The 22,645-nt window shown below is 35.1% G+C and overlaps 1 protein-coding gene across 1 annotated transcript in view; it reads right to left on the bottom strand.

Annotated features, from left to right (window-relative positions):
• Positions 1-22,645, bottom strand: part of LOC121419097 (ribosomal protein S6 kinase alpha-5-like) — a 72,940-nt gene that overhangs the window by 37,436 nt on the left and 12,859 nt on the right. Inside the window, exon 2 of the mRNA XM_041613408.1 lies at positions 16,844-16,915. Within this exon, the coding sequence (XP_041469342.1) occupies positions 16,844-16,915 (72 nt within the window). The remainder of the gene's footprint in view (positions 1-16,843; positions 16,916-22,645) is intronic.

A 22,645-nucleotide genomic window follows, 5' to 3' on the forward strand; every position in this document is an offset into this window, starting at 1 on the left:
TTGTAGTATTTCACTGCATTTCCAAATATTTCCCATCTTCCTCAAAAATTATCGAGGCAGTATTTTTCATCAGTATTCCCACTCTGGCCACCTCTAGCCTGTGCAAAGTGTAAAAAATAACCATATCCTACATGATGTCAATTTTATTGCATCCACATCATTTATTTGATGTTTTAAAATGTTTGGAAAAACTTAACATAAACATTTTTTCAAACAGGAAATTGATGCAATGGAAACATGAAAATCACTCTGCTAATTGGCAAACTCTGAAACGTGACTATCAATACCGTATATATACCCTTTTTCTGATACATTGCTTAAAAAGGGGAAAAGGCCGGCGGGAGGCTCACGCGCGTATGCATTGCATTGGCACTTATACTAGCTAGCCAGTCTGAGCTCTGACTCTCTGCCAGAGCTCTGGGGGACAATTCGCTCAGTAAAGGCCTCAATGATGGTGATTTTCTGTTTCAGACAGAGTTTACATTTCGGGTATATTCAAAATTGCCAATAAAGTTTGATGATTTCTTCGTTGTCATGTATATTCAAGTTATTAATGAGTTCATTCTCATGAAATTTAGACTCCCCCATAGAGAAATGCAATTTTCATGGAGATCTGCGTTTTCAAAGAACTTCAGGAAAAGTTAGGGTACATGTGGGCCTTTATTACATGGACGAGTACAGGTTGTTGTACTGGAATAGATGGAGTAGCAGTTACTAGAAGATATTGAATTCATTTATATCCAAGTTCAATTCATAGTCACACCCACACAAACACACCCACATCCATGATTCTAAGCATGAAAAAAATAACTTTTTTATTTAATGTTTCTATTGAACAAATCAAAACAAATCACAAACAATCACAAGCAATCAAAACATTGACAAAATATTGTATCACTAAAAAAAAGGAGGAAATCAAAGAAATAAAAATAACTTTAAAAATAAAATAAGTAATAATTCATTAATAAGTGAACAGGTATTCCTCAAAATACAAAAACATCGCATTTGAAAATAGCCCCCGAAATGCAAAAAGTAGCCCCCGAAAGTTAGAAATGGAGCACCCAAAATTTTACAAAAAATTGAAAATGGAGCCCCCCAAATTTTTTTTTCCCCTGTGTGATAGAAGAATATTTGCTTTTACTGCACAATTACTTTTTACCACTAAAAAGTGGCCCTTCAAATGAAAGAATTAACCCTAAAAATTCTGCAATCGCCCCAAAGTGGAAAGAAAAATAGCACTAAAAAATCAAAATTATTTCCTTCCCTGTAAAAGATGAATCTTAAATCATGAGGCAAGAACCAGTGCTCAATACAGCACATAAACTCCAATTACTCTACATAAACTTCCCATTTGTTATATTCCATCTTTTGAGGGAGGGGAAAGGGGGATTATCACACAGATTTTCTTGTGACTGTTTATAGCAATTGGATTCATTTATTTTAGTTCTTATTTTCTTATCTCAAATCTTTATTTTTATCATGTACAATGTAACTTATGTCTGTTCAAATGTTTGTATTTTGTTATTTTGTTTCATGATTTATAATTTATTGTTATATGTTTTTCAACTTTTTATGTACGGACTTGCTGGAAAACAGCCTTGCGGCTGAAAGCAGGTTTCTTTTTTATCCCGTATTTAAATAAATAAAACATACATACATACATACATACATACATGTACATACATTCCATGCCAATGATATGGGTGGGGGAATAGCCCTAATTATGCAAGCAACTTGTCTATTACAAAAATATTGATAATAACAAAAAAATTGGAAATTAACAAGGTTCTAGTCTGTAAGTTAGCGTGCCTAACACTGTGTTCTTTTGATTGTCAATATTTGAGGAGGAAAACCTCAACAAGTGGCTTGTATCCTGTCCTTTTGCATTGTCAATCCTCCCTACATGTACATGTACATGTATGTCATTTGTCCACTGTATATTGGTATATCACTACATGTATTTTCTTAGCCCTGTAATATCCTTTAACCCTCATGAAGGGCAGCCCTACTTTTCTGAACCCAGGAACATTTTGTTTGGTATGAGGTATTAGTATTGACATTAAGCATTCAATATATGATTTCTATGTAGCACTTTACAGAACCCTGGTCATATGATTCAAGCTTCCCTGCACACACATGTACACATGAATGTTCTCCACCACCTGGGGAAGTTCAAAGGAGGCACAAATACACTGGCTATCACTTCTCAGTTCCTACCAGTTTTTATTTTACATAAGGGAGAAAGAATAATGTTCCATCATAAAACGTACCCAGAAAATTAAATTCAGGGGCCCATTTCAAAGAGGACGTAACTGTTTTAACTTTGCCATTATGATGACTTCTGCACAGTAACAGGGTTAAACCGTAAAAAATCAAGGTTACCATGGTATTTACAATAAAGGAAAAGTAGCAAAGATATCATGGCAAGTCTTGATAAAATGAACCCCTAAATCCTCACTCATTGCTAGATTCAGAAAATGGCATTACATTTCTGCAAGTCCCATCTAATCACAGTACAGTCAGCTGAGTAACAAAATGTATCTTATTTTTATATAATTTTGAAAGATAATGGAAATTTGAACAATATTCATTACTAGAGAATGACTAATGAAAGTGAAGATAAGCAAAGCTCACATACAAATGTAAACAATGTCTAAGATGGATTAGATAATCTCACATATGATATGAAGAAAGACATTCAGCACTCACATTAATAGTGTGAATGAGGTCCAAAGAAAGAAAAAAAAGGGAGGAACGGAACGTGTCAGTTGGTAGAAAGGAAATAGGGGAAGTGAGAGAGATCTTTATAACTGTTGATTGAACCCAACTCAAGGATAAAAGCAACACAATTTCAATCCAGGGACCTTTACATGAACCAGAATGTATTGATTAAAGGGGCACTAGTAGATTTTAATCGTTCTTCAAAAATATATTGGATTTCATTAAAGGTCGCACAACTATGTTATTCTCTTTTCCGCTTCCAAATCTTGTTACTAAATTCTTTTGCAAGCAGCTGCATCCTTATTGATGCGTAAGAAACACTGACGAAGTCTCAAACCCTAGGCCTACTGTAGGCTATATCAAAGTGGATTATTATCACCAACTTCAATGAATATTTCATAAAGCTTGTTTATGGTGCTAATTATGAAATCTTTATGAAATGATCTTTTTTACTTAACCCACAAAAACGGTTAATACCCATAATTACTATAGGCCCACAGGCTAATGCCAAGGGACACCTAGAGCTGAATATATATATGTATGGCTTGCATATTTCTGCATAGTTCAAATGAAGGCCAACAAATACATACCTACATGTAGACCTAGACCCCTGTTACATCTGAAAGTTTCCTACCACTTGATCGGATTCAATCAGCCCTTCCCGCACATAATGTGTGCACATCCTCCACTCCCTGGGGAGTATTCCAGTCAGTTGCCGGTGAGGCGCACACGGTACTGGACAAGCTACAATGACTTTCACATCCTACTGGGTACCCATTTAGCACCTCGGTCAAGAGTGGCAAAGAGTGGATTAACGCCTTGCCAAAGGGCACCAGACCGCGGTGGGATTCGAACACGCAACCCTCTGTTTACAAGGCAAGAGATTTTTTTTTATTAAATGAAAGATATATTTACCATGCCTTTTAGGTCTTCATGGGTGATTCGTTTTCTGATCTGTGTGATTCCTTGTTATTTTTATTGAATTATCTATTTGGGGACTAGTATGAAATCATTATATCCTAAAGACAATTTTTTTGGGGGGTCGTTTTTCAAGATATTCTCACAGATGCGCATGCTGGCAGGCAAATCCTTGCCTTACGAGCCAGCTTAATTATGATGGCCAGTTTACATGTAAGTTATTCACCATGCCGTTTTATCAGATTTTAGCATGGACAAATATTGTACATCTACACGTTTAATCTTTACAAACTTTACTCCCTTTACTATTAAAAGAAAATTATACAAAATGAATTTCCTCACATTCTCATACAAGTATCAGTAATTGATAATAGCGACAATACCAGTTAAGAATCCCAACCCACCACCGGAAGTGAACCATATCCATTGATGGAGCACTGATAACCATTTGCCACACTCCACCCAGGTGTAGATGAGGTTTATGATTGCAGTGTAATAAATTATGAAGGGTGCTAAAAATAAATTCCAGCTGCCCAAAATCTAATATTTTGATAATTTTAAGCATGGAAACATTACTTTTAATTGGCTACTGAGTGGCCTGAGCCCTGTTACCAAGGTAAATATCATTAGTTGTTTTCATTAATGGTAAATTCTACGCAACAGCATGACAATATTGACAGGTTGGGCTTATAAGTACAACCATTGTTATTCTTGGATAATTACTATGAAGGCTCAATGCCAATACATATATGTATTCAAAATTCATAGGTTGTTGACTTGAGTATTAAAGGTTGCACATAGAATGGCCTCTGACTGAGGTTCTCACTATCTATGACTCATAGATTTCCTACTATCAAGTCGATTGGGTTCCTTGCTCATTTCTCAAACAGCATGTGACCTGTTTTCAGATTGAAGAAACATGCTTGATATCAGGCAATAACTACCATGCACCAGAAGCATCCAAATTTTCTGTAAGCATACATGTACATAAAGTATAATTCTAATTGATCGAATAAATAAAAAGCATAAATGTAATTTTTGTTTTCAAAGGGGCCCTTCCCAAATGAGAGGGAGGGGTCTGGCCTGGAGAGGCTGAAGCCTCTTTTTTCCTTTACAATTTTTTTATCAAATGAAGTTTTATTTTTATACGACCTAGATGGGTAATGCCCAAATTTCAGCACCTAAAGCAGGCTACAAATTCTATGGTTACATGTACTGTCCCTGTTTTTTAATATCAATGAATGATCCATTCAGTGGTGTACATGTATTATTACCCTAGCTTTCGGTCCAGCTGCTCTTCCTGTACAGATACAGAAGGTGGTTTCAAAGAATCCCTGTTAAATTACAAGAACTCTTTCCGCCCCAAAACCTACCCTACAGGATAAGTTCCTGAAGTTACAGGCATGCGCAATATGGTCTGATAAGCAAGCAAAATTCAAAATCGCTAGCTAAGCAGCCACTCACGGTGCCCGCACCAACTACACGCTGGGCTAAAAGTTCCAGTAATTTGCGTTCACACTGCCAAAATACCTGCGACCTTGGAAAAATCCCAGCAAAATTTCTCAGAAATTTGACAAGTACCTTCTATTTAATAGCAGGTAATATCTTTCGGGGAGATTACGAGTAATATGCTTTCACACTCACTGCTTAAATACATGAACCTGGAACTGATGAACTTCAAGGCGGTCTGAAGCCACCAAGAGAGAGTTCTGCACCCATACCAAACAGTGGCCTTTTGGCATATCGCTAGACCAAAACATCAATTTCCTAGCTGAGGTCAACAGCAGTGGTTGGAAATTGCGTGAATTTCAGAATTTGAAATTAATAAAATATGATGACTCAAATTGTCAGATGATCTTGCATACTTGATTTCAACAAAGATAAGTTGATAGCACAATTAATCAGTTTCAGATCAATAATCTTTTGCTGCCAAGTGCCAAAATGACCATTGGGCACCTTACCAAAAATCAGAGCCAAGTTTTTATAAACAAATTCCAGCTTTTAAGTCAGTGCCTCCTCTTTCATAGCCACTTTCCCCACATTCTCCATTGCTTTGTTCATGATATGTGAGAGTTAGCAGCGATCTGCAGGGAAAGATACCACTGAAAGTTTTAGGTAGGGTACCTCAACTACAATGAAATGACTTCCCAGTCTAAAATCAGTTACACAGCCTAAATAACAGCAATCAACAGTCACAGCTCTTTCTTGGAAAGGTGCCTTATAATGTAAAGCACAGTATCAATCAACTGACTAAAGAGTCTTAAATCTGAATTCATGAACACAGCCTCAATGACAGCTATCAACAGACCGCGGAGTTCCCTGAACATACGTAGCTCAGACTCTTGGAAAGGGGCCTTTTATTCATAACTACTATGGCGTTAACACGCTACACCAGCTTGCGGGACAGACCCAACTCGTGGAGCAGACTCAGCCCACAGATTATCCAGCATCGCGTTGCCGGGCCGGACTCAACTTTGTGTTTACACAGAGAAAAGTTGCTGTTGCTGAATACATCCCACAGTTTTATGCCCCGACTCGCAGGTCTTGTCCTACTATTTTGGCGGAGCAAACAAGGCAAGTCAGCTCCAGCTCACATGTTTACACGCAGGAAAAGGTGTGAATCAGACTCGCCTCACGGTGAGACCCGGGAGCTGGGATAGCATGGAAATGCTATACACATGCAGGCCTATAATCAAGGACCTTTTTACCTCTATACTCAAACGATCCCTCAGTCTAAAATCTTTTTGATGAACACCGCCTAAATGACAGCCATCAATCTCTGCACTCATGTTAATCTGAAGCCATCACGGTGCTCAATGGAGGCTGATAAAATTAGATGTAACATTGTGAATCATACTCATCACAAGTTTGTGACAGGAAAACACAGAAGGAAAGATAAAATTGAGACAAGGACAGAAAGATAGAGACTCCTTGTAGTAAGAACTTCTTCAAAGGGCTCTGCAGGCTACATTCATAAAGATAAAACTGTGCGATGTATACAGGCCGAGAAGCAAATATTGGCACAATCATATTGAATAATTACAAGTGTACAAGCAAAGGAAATAAAATTCAAAGAAAATAAACATCTGTGATTTCAACATTATTCATATTCAATTACACTGATCCTTCTTCATCTGTTTACATTTTATTTCGGGGGAAAGGGGCAGGATGAAATCATTCTTGAATAATTATTAATCTCTAAACTACAATGGAAATAAAACCTGATTACTGCATGGTAAATGATTAACTCTATTTGTGGTAACAATCACAAAATGACTTCAAACAGATCCAACAAACTGTATGGAAATTTGCACAATGTAGGCTTGATATATGTCAGATTTCTATGCAAAATGTGAAAATATAGGTTTATGTCAAACATTTTTATTATTGTCTCGCCCACTGTATTCTTCCTTTAGAATCTTTACAAACCCTTCTTCGTCTTTACATTTGAATAAAGGATACTCCATGGAGTCATCAATTTCAGGTCATTTTCCTTGAGGATACGTCTTCTATGGAATGATAATGAAACTCCCGGGCATTTGAAACATCTTTTTGATCAATAAAAGCAGATGCCTTCAACAGAATTTAATCATTTCTGTGCAAATTGTAATCTGATCTATAGAAATTGCATTCAGTGATAATCTAAAAAAAAACAAGTGAAATATGATAGTAAACATTAGAACATCACTTATTATGTGATGGTCTGATAGGCATTGTATATTCAGAGCCACAACACTTCTAACTATCTCTTGAAGTTCTTTCCAGCTTTACCGTTTGCTCAGTTGTATTTTACTCATTCTATGCCTTCCCTATTGTTAAATTTTCAATTTTTCCAATGTGTCAGAACAATTTTATCATTAAAAAAATCAATTTCTCTTTGATATTTTTTAAATCCCTTTCTGCCCTTGTTATCATTTAAATTACAAGCTCTATACTAGGGAAACTATAAATTACAAGCTCTGCTTTTTAATAGTTTGCCCTTTATACCCTCATCTTGATATATATCTGTCTCCAATCTGAACGTTCAATTGTATAACATTTGTCTTATTCATTATGAATAATGGTGATGTAATGTGATAATTCAGCGGTTTTATTTCAGACAATACAATAATTCATTTATCATAGTTGATAATAGGGGCATTAAGAATAACCAGTGGGGTTGTAATTGATATAAACATTTCCTAGAATTGCTGCCTGTCCAAGTGCAGTCACATTTAGGTGAGTGACACTGAAGCTAGGACTCTTCTGAGAAATCACAAGTCATTTAATAATGCCAAGGCATTTGGGAGGGCCACGTTGTGTGGGTGTTAAAATCATGTTTTCACATGGTACCATAACATAGGCAGGATAGGGAAGATTTATTACATGTCTTTTAAACATGAATGTAGGTTCCAAAGGTCCAATAGATTTGACTAGGTATTTTCAACTCACTGACATACCATCCTTCTTTGAAACATAACATTACTGAGGACGTACAAGTAGGCCTACATTGTAAGTGAGAGCCTTCATTTCGGTGTCAAGGAGAAGAAAGTTCACTAAAGTTGTTTTCAGATTGACTTTTTGATTAATGTTTTAAAGCACTATACAAAATACACGCATGTATCCCTTTTTCAATACTTGATCATGTCAACCTGTGAATGTTATAGGCAGGTATGTTTATTCATACATGTAAGAGTGTGTAATTGTTATATGCAGGGCCCTCAGTGGTAGCAGTTGTCAACCCTGCAGAAAAAACTTCCATAAAATACATTTTAAAATCTGAGAAAAAATGTACTTACAGGTAGTAGATACATGTATTCCAGTTATGATGGTAATGTGAAGATTGACAATTCTGGCATCAAACAAATACAAAATATTTTTTTTGTAATCAAGGTTCAAAATCAAATTGAAATTGCAGGTACTGTACAATTTGTTTTTTACCACCAGATAAATGGGGGCGCTGTTGGCATATGACTCACAAATAAAAAAAATACATATTTCAATTTCAACTATTAGAATTTCAAATATTATCATAATTATAGAAATCTTCTGTCATTCTTCACTATTGTTCATAAATGAAGGAAAACTACAATACAAAGTTTATTGGTAATAAATTTGTTCCATGTAAAAACTTTTCCCAATCTGTAACAATAATCAAATTTTGTAAAGATTCATATCAATTTTCTTATTTTTCTACCTCAGTGACAAGCAAAATAAGAACAAGAAAAAGTACAAAGATTACAAGAACATTCTTACTGGTATACTTACATGTAGGAGAAGTAAAAAAAAGTATTTTTGTAATCAGTTTCAATTATTTAAAAATGATATACAAAATACCTGGAAAATAATTAAGAATGTTTTGCATGGTAATTCAAAAAAATCTACTGTTTCAAAAATAAATGTTGATGGCGAAATTATAGAAAATCCACTTACTTTGGCAAACACTTTCAATGATTATTTTTCCAGTATAGGCCCAAATCTTGCCGGACTCATTCCAGACTCTACAAAGCACTTTAATGATTTTCTTCATGACCCCAACCCAAATTCAATATATTTTTCTCCTACTGATGAGGCAGAAATTGCGGATATAATTCATGGCTTAAAAAACAAGCAAAGCTCGGGGCATGATGGCATCAATAACATTTTGTTAAAAAAGAATTGTAATACCATTGTTAAACCCTTGGCATATATCTATAATTTATGTATGTCTACTGGGATTGTTCCTTCATCTCTGAAACTAGCTCGAGTTATACCTGTATTTAAAAAAGGTGACAGTACTGCGTTAGGTAATTATCGACCCATATCACTGCTTACCTGTTTGTCTAAAGTACTTGAAAAATTTATATTTGTTCGGACGACTAAATTCTTTAATTTGCATGATTTATTTTATCCCTTGCAATTTGGTTTTCGTGAAAATCATAATACGACACATGCATTATTAACAATAGTTGATAAGATTGCCAGCGGAATCGACAAGTTTCAACATACTGTTGGGGTGTTCCTGGACTTCTCCAAGGCTTTTGATACCATTAATCATGACATTTTATTACACAAACTTAATTACTATGGAGTCAGGGGAATAGCCTTGGAGTGGTTCAGGAACTACCTAGACAATAGAAAACAATTTGTCTCTGTCGAAAACTTTAACTCCGAAACAAAACTTGTTACTTGTGGGGTTCCGCAAGGCTCTATTTTGGGTCCCCTACTTTTTCTTATATACATAAATGATTTTTGTAAGTCCTCCAATAATTTATCCTTTATTCTGTTTGCTGACGATTCTAATATTTTTTTCTCCCATCAGGATCCACGCCATTTGCTTGCCACCATTAATCACAAATTAGTACATGTCTCTGAATGGATCAAAGCTAATAAATTATCCCTTAATCTCCAAAAAACAAATTATATGCTCTTTAGTAATATCATAGATGAACTTCCAGGTAATATAAATTTCGAAAATACTAATTTACAAAGAGTTGGCAGTACTAAATTTCTTGGGGTAACTATTGATGATAATCTTTCCTGGAAAGAACACGTAGATCCAATTGTAAAATTACTTCGAGAAATATTGGTATCATAAACAAAGTAAAATTTCTCTTTCCCACTCATATACTATTTAATTTGTATTCAACTTTGATCCTGCCTCATTTAAACTATGGTATAACAGCATGGGGGAATTGTGCTGACTGCCTCCTGAACAGAATTTTACTTTTGCAGAAAAAGGCTATTCGTATTATTTGTTATGCTGATTTTCGTTCACACACTGACGAACTTTTCTATAAATATAATATTTTAAAGATTGGTGACTTGTATCGATACAATCTCGGAAAACTCATGTATTGTTTAGATAAAAATGAACTTCCAAATATTTTTTATTCCATGTTTACTAAAAATGTCGATATTCATCATTATCCTACTAGGTCCGCCGGGCTCTTTCATCCACCAAGAGCTAGAACAATCCTCTTGAATAAAACATTTATTTTTACAGGTATCAAACTATGGAACTCCCTTATAGAATCATTACGTAACAAACCAACACAGTAGGTGGTTTCAAACCGCCTCGATCACAAGAATCCCCGTTAAATTACGAGAAATTTTTAAGGCTAAAAAATACCCGTTAATTATTCCTGCATTCACACCGCCCCGAAACACATCCTTCGGGATAAGTTCCCGAAGTTACAAGCATGCGCAATGTGGTCTGATAAGCAGGCAAGGCGGGAGATTCAAAATCACTAGCCCAGGAGCCACCCACGCCGCCGCGCCCAACGACACGCTGGGATAAAAGTTCCCGTAATTTGCTTTCACATCGCCAAAATACCTGCGACCTTGGAAAAATCCCCACGAAAGTTCTCGTAATTTCGCCAAGTACCTACTATTTAGCGGGTATTTTCTTTCGGGGAAATTACGCGTAGTTTGCTTTCACATTACCAAAATACCTGGTATTTTCTGATCGGGGTAAATTTCCCGATCAGAGAATACCTGGAACTGGCGAACTTCGAGGAGGTCTGAAACCGCCTATTTACATGTAAGTTTCAGTCGAGGGTTGAAGAAAATTTTTATCCTTGAGTATAAACCCCAGAACTCAAACATTTCTGTGTAAGCAGCTACCACCTCTTTTGTTCTTCTTCCCTTCTTATTTTCTTCCTTCTTCTCTTTCTCCCTCTCCTCTCACATTTCTTTTTTCTCTCTCTCTTCCTATCATCTTTATGTCTAGTTCTATTGCTTTTATAATCTTTCTGTCCGTCTATGTGTTGTAGCGCATACATTCGTAATTCCGAAGCTTCGTAATTCCGAAGGTTCGGTTATTCCGAAGGTTCGTATTTCCGAAGGTACGTAATTCCGAAGGTTCGTAATTCCGAAGGTTCGTCAATCCGAAAACGAAATAAGGTTCGTAATTCCGAAGGTTCGTTAATCCGAAAACGAAATAAGGTTCGTAATTCCGAAGGTTCGTTAATCCGAAAACAAAATAAGGTTCGTAATTCCGAAGGTTCGTTAATCCGAAAACGAAATAAGGTTCGTTAATCCGAAAACGAAATAAGGTTCGTTAATCCGAAAACGAAATAAGGTTCGTTAATCCGAAAACGAAATAAGGTTCGTTAATCCGAAAACGAAATAAGGTTCGTTAATCCGAAAATTAAATAAGGTTCGTATTTCCGAAAATGAAAATAATTCATTTTGGTAACAAAAACGATGTTGTCATTACAAGATTACACGATATTATGCAATGATAGTAATAACGATCGATGATGTGTGTTGGGGCCAAAGCATGTATTTCATTAAGAATTGCACCCTGATCAAGCATAGGCTAATTTCGATTTTATCTGAGCAATTGCTGCCTATAAGCAAATGGTTTAATTAAAGATCCAGGGGATCAAGTGTGTTGGAAGCGTGTGAGCAACCTCTAGATAATAGGATTTGTATTGGAGGGGATGTCATTTTTAATAACAGCTTCTGCTGGTAATAAAAATAAAAATAATACTAATAATGATCCTTGTGAGATGTTGAAAGCGCGAATCGCAAGCTGAAACTAGTAGACATTTCATGTAACAAGACGTGAAGTGAGCATTCGGAGCATTTTTTGTAATCGTGAGAAAGATGTGTATCTTTCTAAAGAATTAATGCGAGGGCGAGTTGTAATTTGTTTATATACTGACCTGGGGCCCGTTGCATGAAACTTTTTACCTGAGAAAACTCAGGTTGTTTTTACAGGAGTTTTTGCCCTGTGCTAAAGTAATTGGCGGAAATCAGACTAACCTTAGTTTTCAGTTTTTACCGGAGTTTTCTCAGGTAAAAAGTTTTATGCAACAGGCTTCAGAAAGTAATCTTTTAAGGACTGCATTTAGTGACTCATGAATAGAATATATATCTCACGAACTAAATAATGAGAGCGCGAACCGCAAGCTTAAAATTTGTGATATTCCAACCTGAAAACTAGACATTTCATACTTATTTTTTGTAACCAGGAATAGAATGAGTTCCTCAATAAACAATACTTGATGCGAGCGAGAAACGTGAGCCAAATTTTTCTGATTTTCCAACCTGAAAACTGGACATTCTATAGCATTCTTGTAAAAAAATAATAATAGCTGGGAGAATAGTTTTCAGAACTGAAGTGGCTTCCCTGAGTAAATGATATCTTTATCAATATCATCATTCTAGGCCCACATGAAATTTCCAAAAGTTTGAGCACGTGATTTGCTCGCAACATCTCACAAGGATGCCCTTTTCACAGTATTGACCAAAAAGGTGAATTTTACATCTTCAGATTTGACTTTTCCCCCCAAACCGCTTGCTCTCTACGCTCGCAGAAATGAAACGTAAATATATAACTTTAGCATGTTTAGTGATCACTTAAAAAATTGTGCTCAATTTAGTTACTACAAAAACACACAACCTCTTTACACAGATGATAATCTAATGGTGAAAATATCCGTTTGCACCAAATTGCCCCTATTGGCCCCCTTTTTTTTTTACTTTGCCCCCCCCCCCAAAAAAAATACGTTCCGCCGCCATTGGCTAAAACACGATCGTCTTCATGGCTAACTGCAAAAAGTTCTTAAAATGTCCCCTTTAGATCAGATCAGAGCTTATATATTTAAAAATTCTGTTCGCGCTTCTTGCTAGCAGTTATTATCTAAATTTAGTTACATAGGCATCTCGCTTTGAAGATCACAAACATATTGCCCATCATATTAACAAAAATATAGCTCGCGCTCGCATTATTTAAAAAGGGTTTATCATGTTATTACATATTTACTTTATTTTATAAGGATAAAGCTAATTATTGACTGTTAGGACTACCCTTTCAAAGAAACAAACAAAAATCAACTTTAAACTGCCGATCAAGGAAAATATGGCTAAAAAAAATTCCCCCCCCCCCCTCTATTTGACGAAAGTTGGATCCGCCGGGAGGGAGGCAGGGGGCATCAAAAATGGAATAAAAAACAGGGGAATTAATATTTTCCAAAATGGGAAAGTTCCTTTTTCAAAAATAAATATGCCGTTTTTCATGTTTTTTCGAAATAAAATACTCTTTTTAAAGTATACAAGTTAAGTTAAGTTTTCAGGCTGGAATATTGATAAATTTCAGCTTGCGCTTCGCACTCTCATTCGATTGGTGAAATATGCATCCTAAAGAGGTCACTAAATGCTTTCTTTAACAGGTTCCTTTTCTGGTCAGTATGTTTAAGCTCGCGTTTTGCGCTCGTGTTAATTCTTTAGTTAGATGCACATCTTTTTAATGACAGCAGAAATCTGCTCGGATTTTTAAAAACTAATTTTCATTTTTTATTGAAATAACCTAAAGTTTAGCTTGTGATTCACGCTCGCAACACCTCGCAATAATGCCATTTTAAGAATAACTGACCACAAAAAACGTTATACAACTTCACCTTTGAATTTGTTTTACCAAGCCGCTCGCTCATTATACTCTCTCCCGAAAAATAAAGCCTAAATATACATTTTGCCATAATAAGAAGTCACTTCAAAAAAGTTATTCTCTACTTAATCACTATCAAACAGACATTGACTTCAAGCAGATGATAATCTTAAGGTGAAAATATCACCACAGTCCCAATTTTGACGTATGAGTTTCATTTTTTGGCTTTACCCCCAACGAAAATTCGTTCGGCCGCCCTTGCCTTCCCATCCTCATATGATAATTGAACGGCAACAGTGTCCCCCGCCCCCTCCCCTTGCCTCTGCTTTCCCGGTTTTCATTTTTCGGATTAACGAACCTTATTTTGTTTTCGGATTAACGAACCTTATTTCGTTTTCGGATTAACGAACCTTTGGAAAAACGAACCTTATTTTGTTTTCGGATTAACGAACCTTATTTCGTTTTCGGATTAACGAACCTTCGGAAAAACGAACCTTATTTCGTTTTCGGATCAACGAACCTTCGGAATAACGAACCTTTTTTCGTTTTCGGATTAACGAACCTTCGGAACAACGAACCTTATTTCGTTTTCGGATTAACGAACCTTCGGAACAACGAACCTTATTTCGTTTTCGGATTATCGAACCTTCGGAATAACGAATCGTCGGAATTACGCCACAAATGTTCGGATTAACGAACCCTTTTTCGTTTTCGGATTAACGAACATCGAGGTATAGGCAATTTACGTGTTTCGGAATTACGAACCTTCGGAATAAAGAACCTTCGGAATTACGAAGCTTCGGAAATACGAAGTGTAACCGTTTTGTAGTGTGTGTGTGCCATTTTGTTTCTTTTCCTTTTTTTTGCTGTCTTGTCCTGTTCTGTTTTGTTTTTTGTTTGTGTGTGTGCCGTTTTTGTTTTTGTCTTTGTTTTGTTTTTAGTATTCGTCCTCTCTTGTCCAAGTGATTGTCTGTTCAAACACTCCTGAACTTAAGGGGGTTTTTTTATTTATACAGCAGGGGCACGATATAACATTTTTTTCTATTAATTGTAACTTAGTTAGTAAACATAAAAAGCTTGACCCCACTGGTATTCTTTTTCATTGTACAAACCTTTTTAATTTACAAATTGAATTTCATTGATCAAAGATATGCTTTAACTATTTTATTGCAGGGAACCCACACTAACAAGCTTTGCTTTCCAGTGGGTTCCCTTTTTTCATTTCTGTATATAATATTTTTGTGTTATGCTTTACATTGTAACTTTTGTTAAATTTGGAATGAAAAAGAATAAATGCAATCAATCAATCAATCAATGCATATACAGTAGTAGAAATCAATTTCATTATCAAGGTCTCATGTTCCCTTCAAGAAATCAATTCAAGGACTTTATTTTGTAAAATTGGCAGTTGTGTGCAAGGAGCTTCCAACATACTTCATGACAGCTACATGTATGGTATGTACAGTAATTTGTAATTCTAGCTACATGTACTGCAATGATTAATGTAAATTCCAGTCATCGACCATTATCAAAGCCTGTGCTCTTGAGCCTAATAGTTTTCAAAACATGCTAGTGAATTCAGATCACAGTAACTAGACTTGGTTGATAGGAGCTCAAGTTAAGTTGAAATAAAAATAAAATTAGCAGGCTTTTGATTACAACAATGCAAAATAAATTACAGCTTGACAAAATTGTCTGTTTTTAGGATTAACCCTACACCTCTTTACTTTGCAGGTGAACAAATAATCAAATTTTACCTCAAATGTATTTAAAGTACAAGACAACCACATTCTCTAGTACAGCAAAAAAACAAATTACCAAAAAGTGAATCCAAGATTTCCAAAAATTCAAAGGCCTTTCCTGAAATCGTATTTGTTTTTAAACAAAATTCAAAAAGCGAACCTGAACTTGGCCCTTGTGACGAAAAATCAAGGAATTGAAGACCTCTTTTGTTCACATACATGTACTTCCTAAAATAGGGACAAACTCACCAATGGGAGCACAAAGCAAGATTAGAAAGGGTTTTTAAGGTAAATAATAAGGCAAATCATTCTATGAATTAACATCAATTTATTGAAACTTGCTAATATACTAGTATTCAATTATTGTATAATTTTAATCAGAAGATAATTTTTTTTCTAATTCTCAAAAATAATTTCCTAAATATGTTCCAGAATTCACAAAATTGCCTTCAAAGTGGAGACCCTATCCCAGAGTGCACACAATCTGGAGCTAAAGTAACCTTACATAGTTATTAAAAGAAGAATGAGATTTCCTAAATTATAGGACTGATAGGGTTAAATTTAATCTTCTTTCTATCTGGGATGTATCCTCGAAGACTTCCTAAAAACAATAACAGGTGTGGAGTGAATTCTTACAGAGAGGACGAGTGATTGATACTGTCACTCCATTGTACATGTCTGAGATACGTGAATGAATCACAACAACAGAAGCATCAGCTAGGCTGACATGATAGCCTACAGGTAAACAAATTAAGACAAGAAACACTGAAACAGATCAAGGACACATGAATTGGTCACAAATAGAATGTAATCTTGGATCCCATTTTCATAGCAGAGACAGAGTGATCATGTACAATGTATTTTCTATCTGCAAAAGTTGCTAGAAACAGTTATCTCAATCATAATACATTTAGTGCGCGTGTGAAATGCCATTGCAATCCTCTACTTTTGCACAATAAATAACATTCTTCAATTTCGAATGATACAAAATTGCGAATATAGTTGATAAAATATTTTTCAATAGCAATGAACATTGATGCTACTGTACTTCAATAATTATTCTAAAATGACAAGAATTTTTTTAGGTGTGAAAGCACCAGAATCTTACCTCCTGTTCCTAACACCTTCAACAGTTCAAAGTTCTCTCGCCCCACCTTCTCTGCATGTCCTGTTAGGTTGGCTACGATCATAAAGAAAACACACAAAAATAGGAAGATATTAACACTATGTTATTGAACCAAGTCCCCGTGACAAAAAGCATAGTGTTTGATCATTGGGCTGATTTTTAAGATTGATTACATTGATCACTGTGTGAAATCAAAGTGTTCAAATCTATGTATGATCAATGTTACATACAGCCCCCAGGCAGATTACTGAATGAACCTTTCAAATTAGAAGGTAATACTGATATCATGTCATAAAAGTGAGAACAGATGTGCAGGCAAACTGGCAAAGAGTGATACATGTACCTCATAAAGAAAAATAAAAGATTTTAATCCATGTAGGTACATGTAACACCTAATCTGTGTACATGTTCATTGGTCCTTATAATAAACAAGTTAACAACAATAATACAAACAAATACCGATAGGTAATTAATGGATTCTCTATACCTGGTAGCTCACAATTCAATCTCTTGGTCCTTTTTTCATGGATGTGACAGCATTACTTAAATAAAAATGGCTAGCCATTGTCTTTCCTTGACTTCTGACTTTTTGTACAAAAGCAGATTTATTGAAGAAATCAACATTAAAATTTCATTTTTTTTTCAATTCTTTTACATTTTAAATTCTACTTTTTCAAAAATGGTTCTTCTTTGAGAATGCATTTAGGCTTTTATTATATGTTCCATGACTCTATAATCTCATACATGTACTCATAAACAATACTGAATAAAACAGAGATCATGTGCACATTAAATCCATCTATTCAGGTATAAGATGTTATAGTATGGGAACGGCGGAAATAATCAACATGAATACCACGGATGTACATACAGTATGTAAACAATCAAGGAAATATTTCATTAGAATTATTTACTCTATTACAAGGAATTGTCAACATTGTGGCCTTTACAAGACCCTTCATGCCACAGAATAACCACAATCGACGAAAACATATCTGGTTTCATTTTTCTTTCTTGTTCTCTACTTGTATAGGCCTACATGTATTTTTTTTCAAACTCAGTCAGGAGAGATCACATTCACAGACATCCCATATTCACATGTAGGTCTACATGTTTAAACTTTTTCCATACAAGTAAACTGGTAAGGGTTTCTCACTACCCCCCCCCCCCCAAAAAAAAGGAGGAAATTATAAACAAAAAGTCTTGGAATACTCGTAACATGAAGATTTTACTTTTCACATTATCTAATCTATGTGTCTCTTTTCCACCAAAATTACCACAGGAAAAGTGGAAGTTTCCCTTAGGCCTATAATAAACTTGTACATTCCAATGCCACATGTGGCATATAAAACCAGAAAATTGCAGGCCTAATATTGAACATTTCAAAATACCTGCCGATAGGGAATTCAGGAGAGTAGTTGATCTTCAATACTAGGCCATATTTTAATTGGATAGGGAATTTGAAAAGTAGTTAATCCTTGAGATCAGGCCATATGAACTTACATGTAGCACATGACACTGACACGAATAAAAACTTCCTGTACAATGTCTTCTAACAATCTTTAACACACACCAGAAGCTTATTCACATCTGCCCCATTAGAAAAATATATAGGCCTATGTGAATTAAAATATTTTTTCCAGGCCTAAAGATTAAATACCCAGTAATCTATAAAAGAAAGTAAAGTTCTTGAACTGTAGACTAGATATAGTCTACATCAAATGTGGTTTTTCCATCAAACCGAGTTTACTTACTCTTATATTTTTTCCTCAGCCAAAAACCAAAGTGCATCTTCACCAGTGAATATGTTAGATACAGTAATTCCATCAAATAATGTGATACTTCACACAAAATCGAAAGTTGTTACATGCACCTAAAGATTGTGTTTATAAATACCGATTGGGAAGTTGTGAAAGCACCTATTGAAAGCATTTATATTGTCACTACAATAATAAATAAGTCTATACTGTTGCCATAAATACATGTAACCTTGAATATCAAAGACATTTTTCAATGAAGGACACACATGACCCCCATTCTACCCTAAAATCAATATAGGAAATGACAGATCATTTTAAAAACAAGAATTCCACCCTAAAATTCAATAATCCTCCAAACATCATCAAACAATTTACATATTAACAGCCATGGAAAACACAAAGATCCCCTTTACATTTCCTATAAATAATAATAATGCCTGATGTTCATTGTGCATCCAGAAAACATTGTTCATGATACCCACATGCACATGTAGTGCTGTTCATCAGCCAAATGCAGATCTTTCATAAAATTCTAGTACTTTTTATACAAATGTAGTTTAGGTTTTTGTGAAACAAGACCCTAGCGTAAAGATAGTGTGAGCTCATCACATCTGTGACTAAACAGATGGGTGGAGCTGAAATACACTGCTGCCATGGGAACCAATATCAACTCAACTCTGAAAAACAATAAATAAATGAACTTGATAGTACTAAGCAATATCATGTGACATTCTTCACTGGGAAGGACTGCTTTAGGCTAGCTAGTCCACACTTTCTAAATGTCTGTCACAATTTAAAATAAATGCTTTAAAACATTATGAATTAAGAATAAAGTAGCTCTTGTAGCTATCTATCCGTTTTGGATTCTGGAACCAATTGATTTAAGGGGATACAGCTTCTTTGTGATTAAACCAATCTCTTAATTTTTAACATGTGTTTAGTAGAGATTATTGAAGTTAGCATGTGTCAATTTTTTTTTTTTGACTGAGTGGAATTTGTGTGCTTGTGAAGTTTGATAAGTTTATTTTGGAACCCAGTTTAATTAGCAATCTTCAAACATTTGATCAAATTAGGAAAGGATGTTTACAGTTTATTAAATGAATAGACATCGTGTTATAATACATCAAATATTTATTCATTTATCTATTCATATATCACTAATCAATTTATTTATTTATTCCTGTAATTCATTCATTTATCAGTGTGCAGTATTAATTTATTTATTTGCTTATATCTTTATTCATCAATATGATTTTTGTAAAATGAAAAAAAATGTATAAATCATGTACCCGGTACGTCTTTTTTTGTTCAATGTATAACTGAGGTTAAACTCTTTTCAGGATATTGACATGTGGACAAGTAATGTGCAGATACAGTAGCATTTTTCTTGCAAAACCTGTAATCAAATTTAGAGTACAGGGTAATTGTAGCAGATCTACATGTAGACCCTACATACACCCTATGATTTGTTTTTCTTTTGAAACAGAACTTTTCATTTTGTAGCAGAAAATAGGGGGAATAATACTCTACTAACAATATTTTCACTATATTTTTATAGCAAAATTTCAACAATTCCATTATCTGCAATGTACAAGTACATGTAGGTCAACTTTTATAGGCCTATATGTATTCATGTTATTCTACATTATTTCCCAAAATCACAAGCACAATAACATGCATTACACACAATCGACTAAACAGTGTATATATACACATGATATGATATGATTGTGCAAAAACCATATAACGTTTGTTGCCGTTAGCACAGTACATGCACTAAACAGCATAAGCAAGCAAGCAGGAAAACACCTAACTTTCCCAGGGTTGTATTTATTGTCTGTACAATTCTAGGGTCCCCTGCTTCAATGTAGACAGTGCAGGATCAAGTGACCAGTTAGAACCAAACTGGCGCGATATATTGTTTGGGATCTGTTTCCAGGGACTCCAAGGGTTCTGGTTGGTTGGGTTCTGTAATACCAGCTAGCTCTGGCCCAGGGGCCTGGGGCATGTTGCCCTTGGGAATGCCAGTATTCCTAGGTCAGTCGGTATTGTCTTCCATCTTTGATGGATTAGCAAGTTCTATTATGGTATGATTCTTGCATTTAATGTGAATCAGGTTGCAGAGTACAGTGTAATTCTTCTCCATGCTCACATGTACAGTCTAAATTACATGCATGTTGTGACCTTACACCTGGCAACCTTGTCTGTCTGGTTACCAGACATGCATTAATTTTAACACCAATTACATGTAAAACCACAATAGCAATACAGTTTGCACAATTGCACTTTCAACACCAAAGTACAGTAGTCTATTATCAATCAATAGAATCGAGGAAGAAGGTTGATTTAAGTAATAATGCAGAAATTGATTTAAGTAAAGAAATTAATTTTAGTAAAGAATTAAATTAATTTTAGTAAAGAATGAAATTGATTTTAATAAAAATTAAATTGATTTTAGTATAGAATGCAGAAATTTGGTGATTTGGGGGAAATCCAACAAAGTAGAACCAAGATACATGTATGATCGCATTTTTTTTCCAGTTTTAATTTTGAGACATCATAAACATGTATATGTACATGTACATGAGAGTAAGCCTACATGTATACATGTATGTAACTTGATTATTCTGGGACAAATTTAAACCAAACCTTTGTTTCTAATTTGACCTGCTGTTATCAAGATTAACTTTACAATGTATGTCAGGGTGAACTTCCCCTTTCAATACACTAGAGTGTACATTTTTACCATTCAATACCTAAGTCAAGACACATGGATGAGTGCTTCACTGCCCACAGTCTACAGTGTGTGTCTGTCAAGCAAAACAAAATTATTTGGGGGGCTATTCCTTTCACAACTTACTGCCTAAATATCCAACATAAAATAATTATTGCAATGAATGTAGTTTTCTAGGGCTGCCATTTGAGTTTCAGGTGCTCTTTTGAGCATTGCTGGGGTGTTTTTGCGCCGAGCCCCTCCCCCCACCCCATATGATTTTACCCCATGTTGTCCGCCATTGCCAAAAGAATAAAACATGTAGGCCTGCTCATTTTACTGCTAAAATTGTCAAATATTGGAAATTATAATCAGATTGTCATTCCCACGTGTATGCATGAATCAAGATTTTTAATTTCATCGAATGACATTTTATACATGAGTCTCGCCTATTTCGCGATCAATAAAATATGCATGATATTTTTACCCCAAGATGATCTTTGACCTTATCATCCTCATGAACACCCATGGGGTATTGCCCAAGGATTGTATTGTACCAAGTGTGAACACAATTCATGCAGAAATAAAGAAATAAGAAGTGTAAGGATCATTTGTACCAAGTGTAGTCATAATCGATGGAGAAAAAGACGAGAGCAAATTGAACAAAAACTGCAAAAAAATGATGGACATGACCTAAAACCATTTTACCTTTTGACCTGTAGATGACCTTTGACCCCAATCATCCTAATGAACAGACATTTGGTATTAGACAAGGATCATTTTTAAAAAGTATGAACATAACTGATGCAGAAATAAAGAAATGAGAGAAAGTTTAATAAAAACTTCAGATAAGGGATGACCTCATACCATTTGACCTTTTGACCCCTTGATGACCATTGACTCCATCATCCCCATGAAGACACTTGTGGTATTTTCCGAGAATCATATGTCCTAAGTGTCAACATAATTGATGCAGAAATACAGGTTGAACAAAATACCAATAGACTAACAGACCAGCGGGGAAAAGTAATTATTAGGTTTCTGATGAACTTCTTTCAGGAAAGACAAAAAAACACAAAAGACTTCTTTGATCTTTGACCTTTCTTACCCTATAATAATCTAGATCATTGTCACTGCTACAGGTTGATCTATGTTTATAACAAAAGTTGATACACTCACCTCTGTGACCTTTGACCCCAAAAGGGATTAATAACATTTAAAGAAAATAAAGATCCGGAACAAAAAAAGGTTGCAATCAATTAAAATTAATACCAATGGCCAATCTAGTTTGTTGTTATGGGGCTCCTAGGC

The sequence above is a fragment of the Lytechinus variegatus genome, chromosome 7, assembly GCF_018143015.1.
Source record: "Lytechinus variegatus isolate NC3 chromosome 7, Lvar_3.0, whole genome shotgun sequence".
Classification (NCBI taxonomy): Eukaryota; Metazoa; Echinodermata; class Echinoidea; order Temnopleuroida; family Toxopneustidae; genus Lytechinus; species Lytechinus variegatus.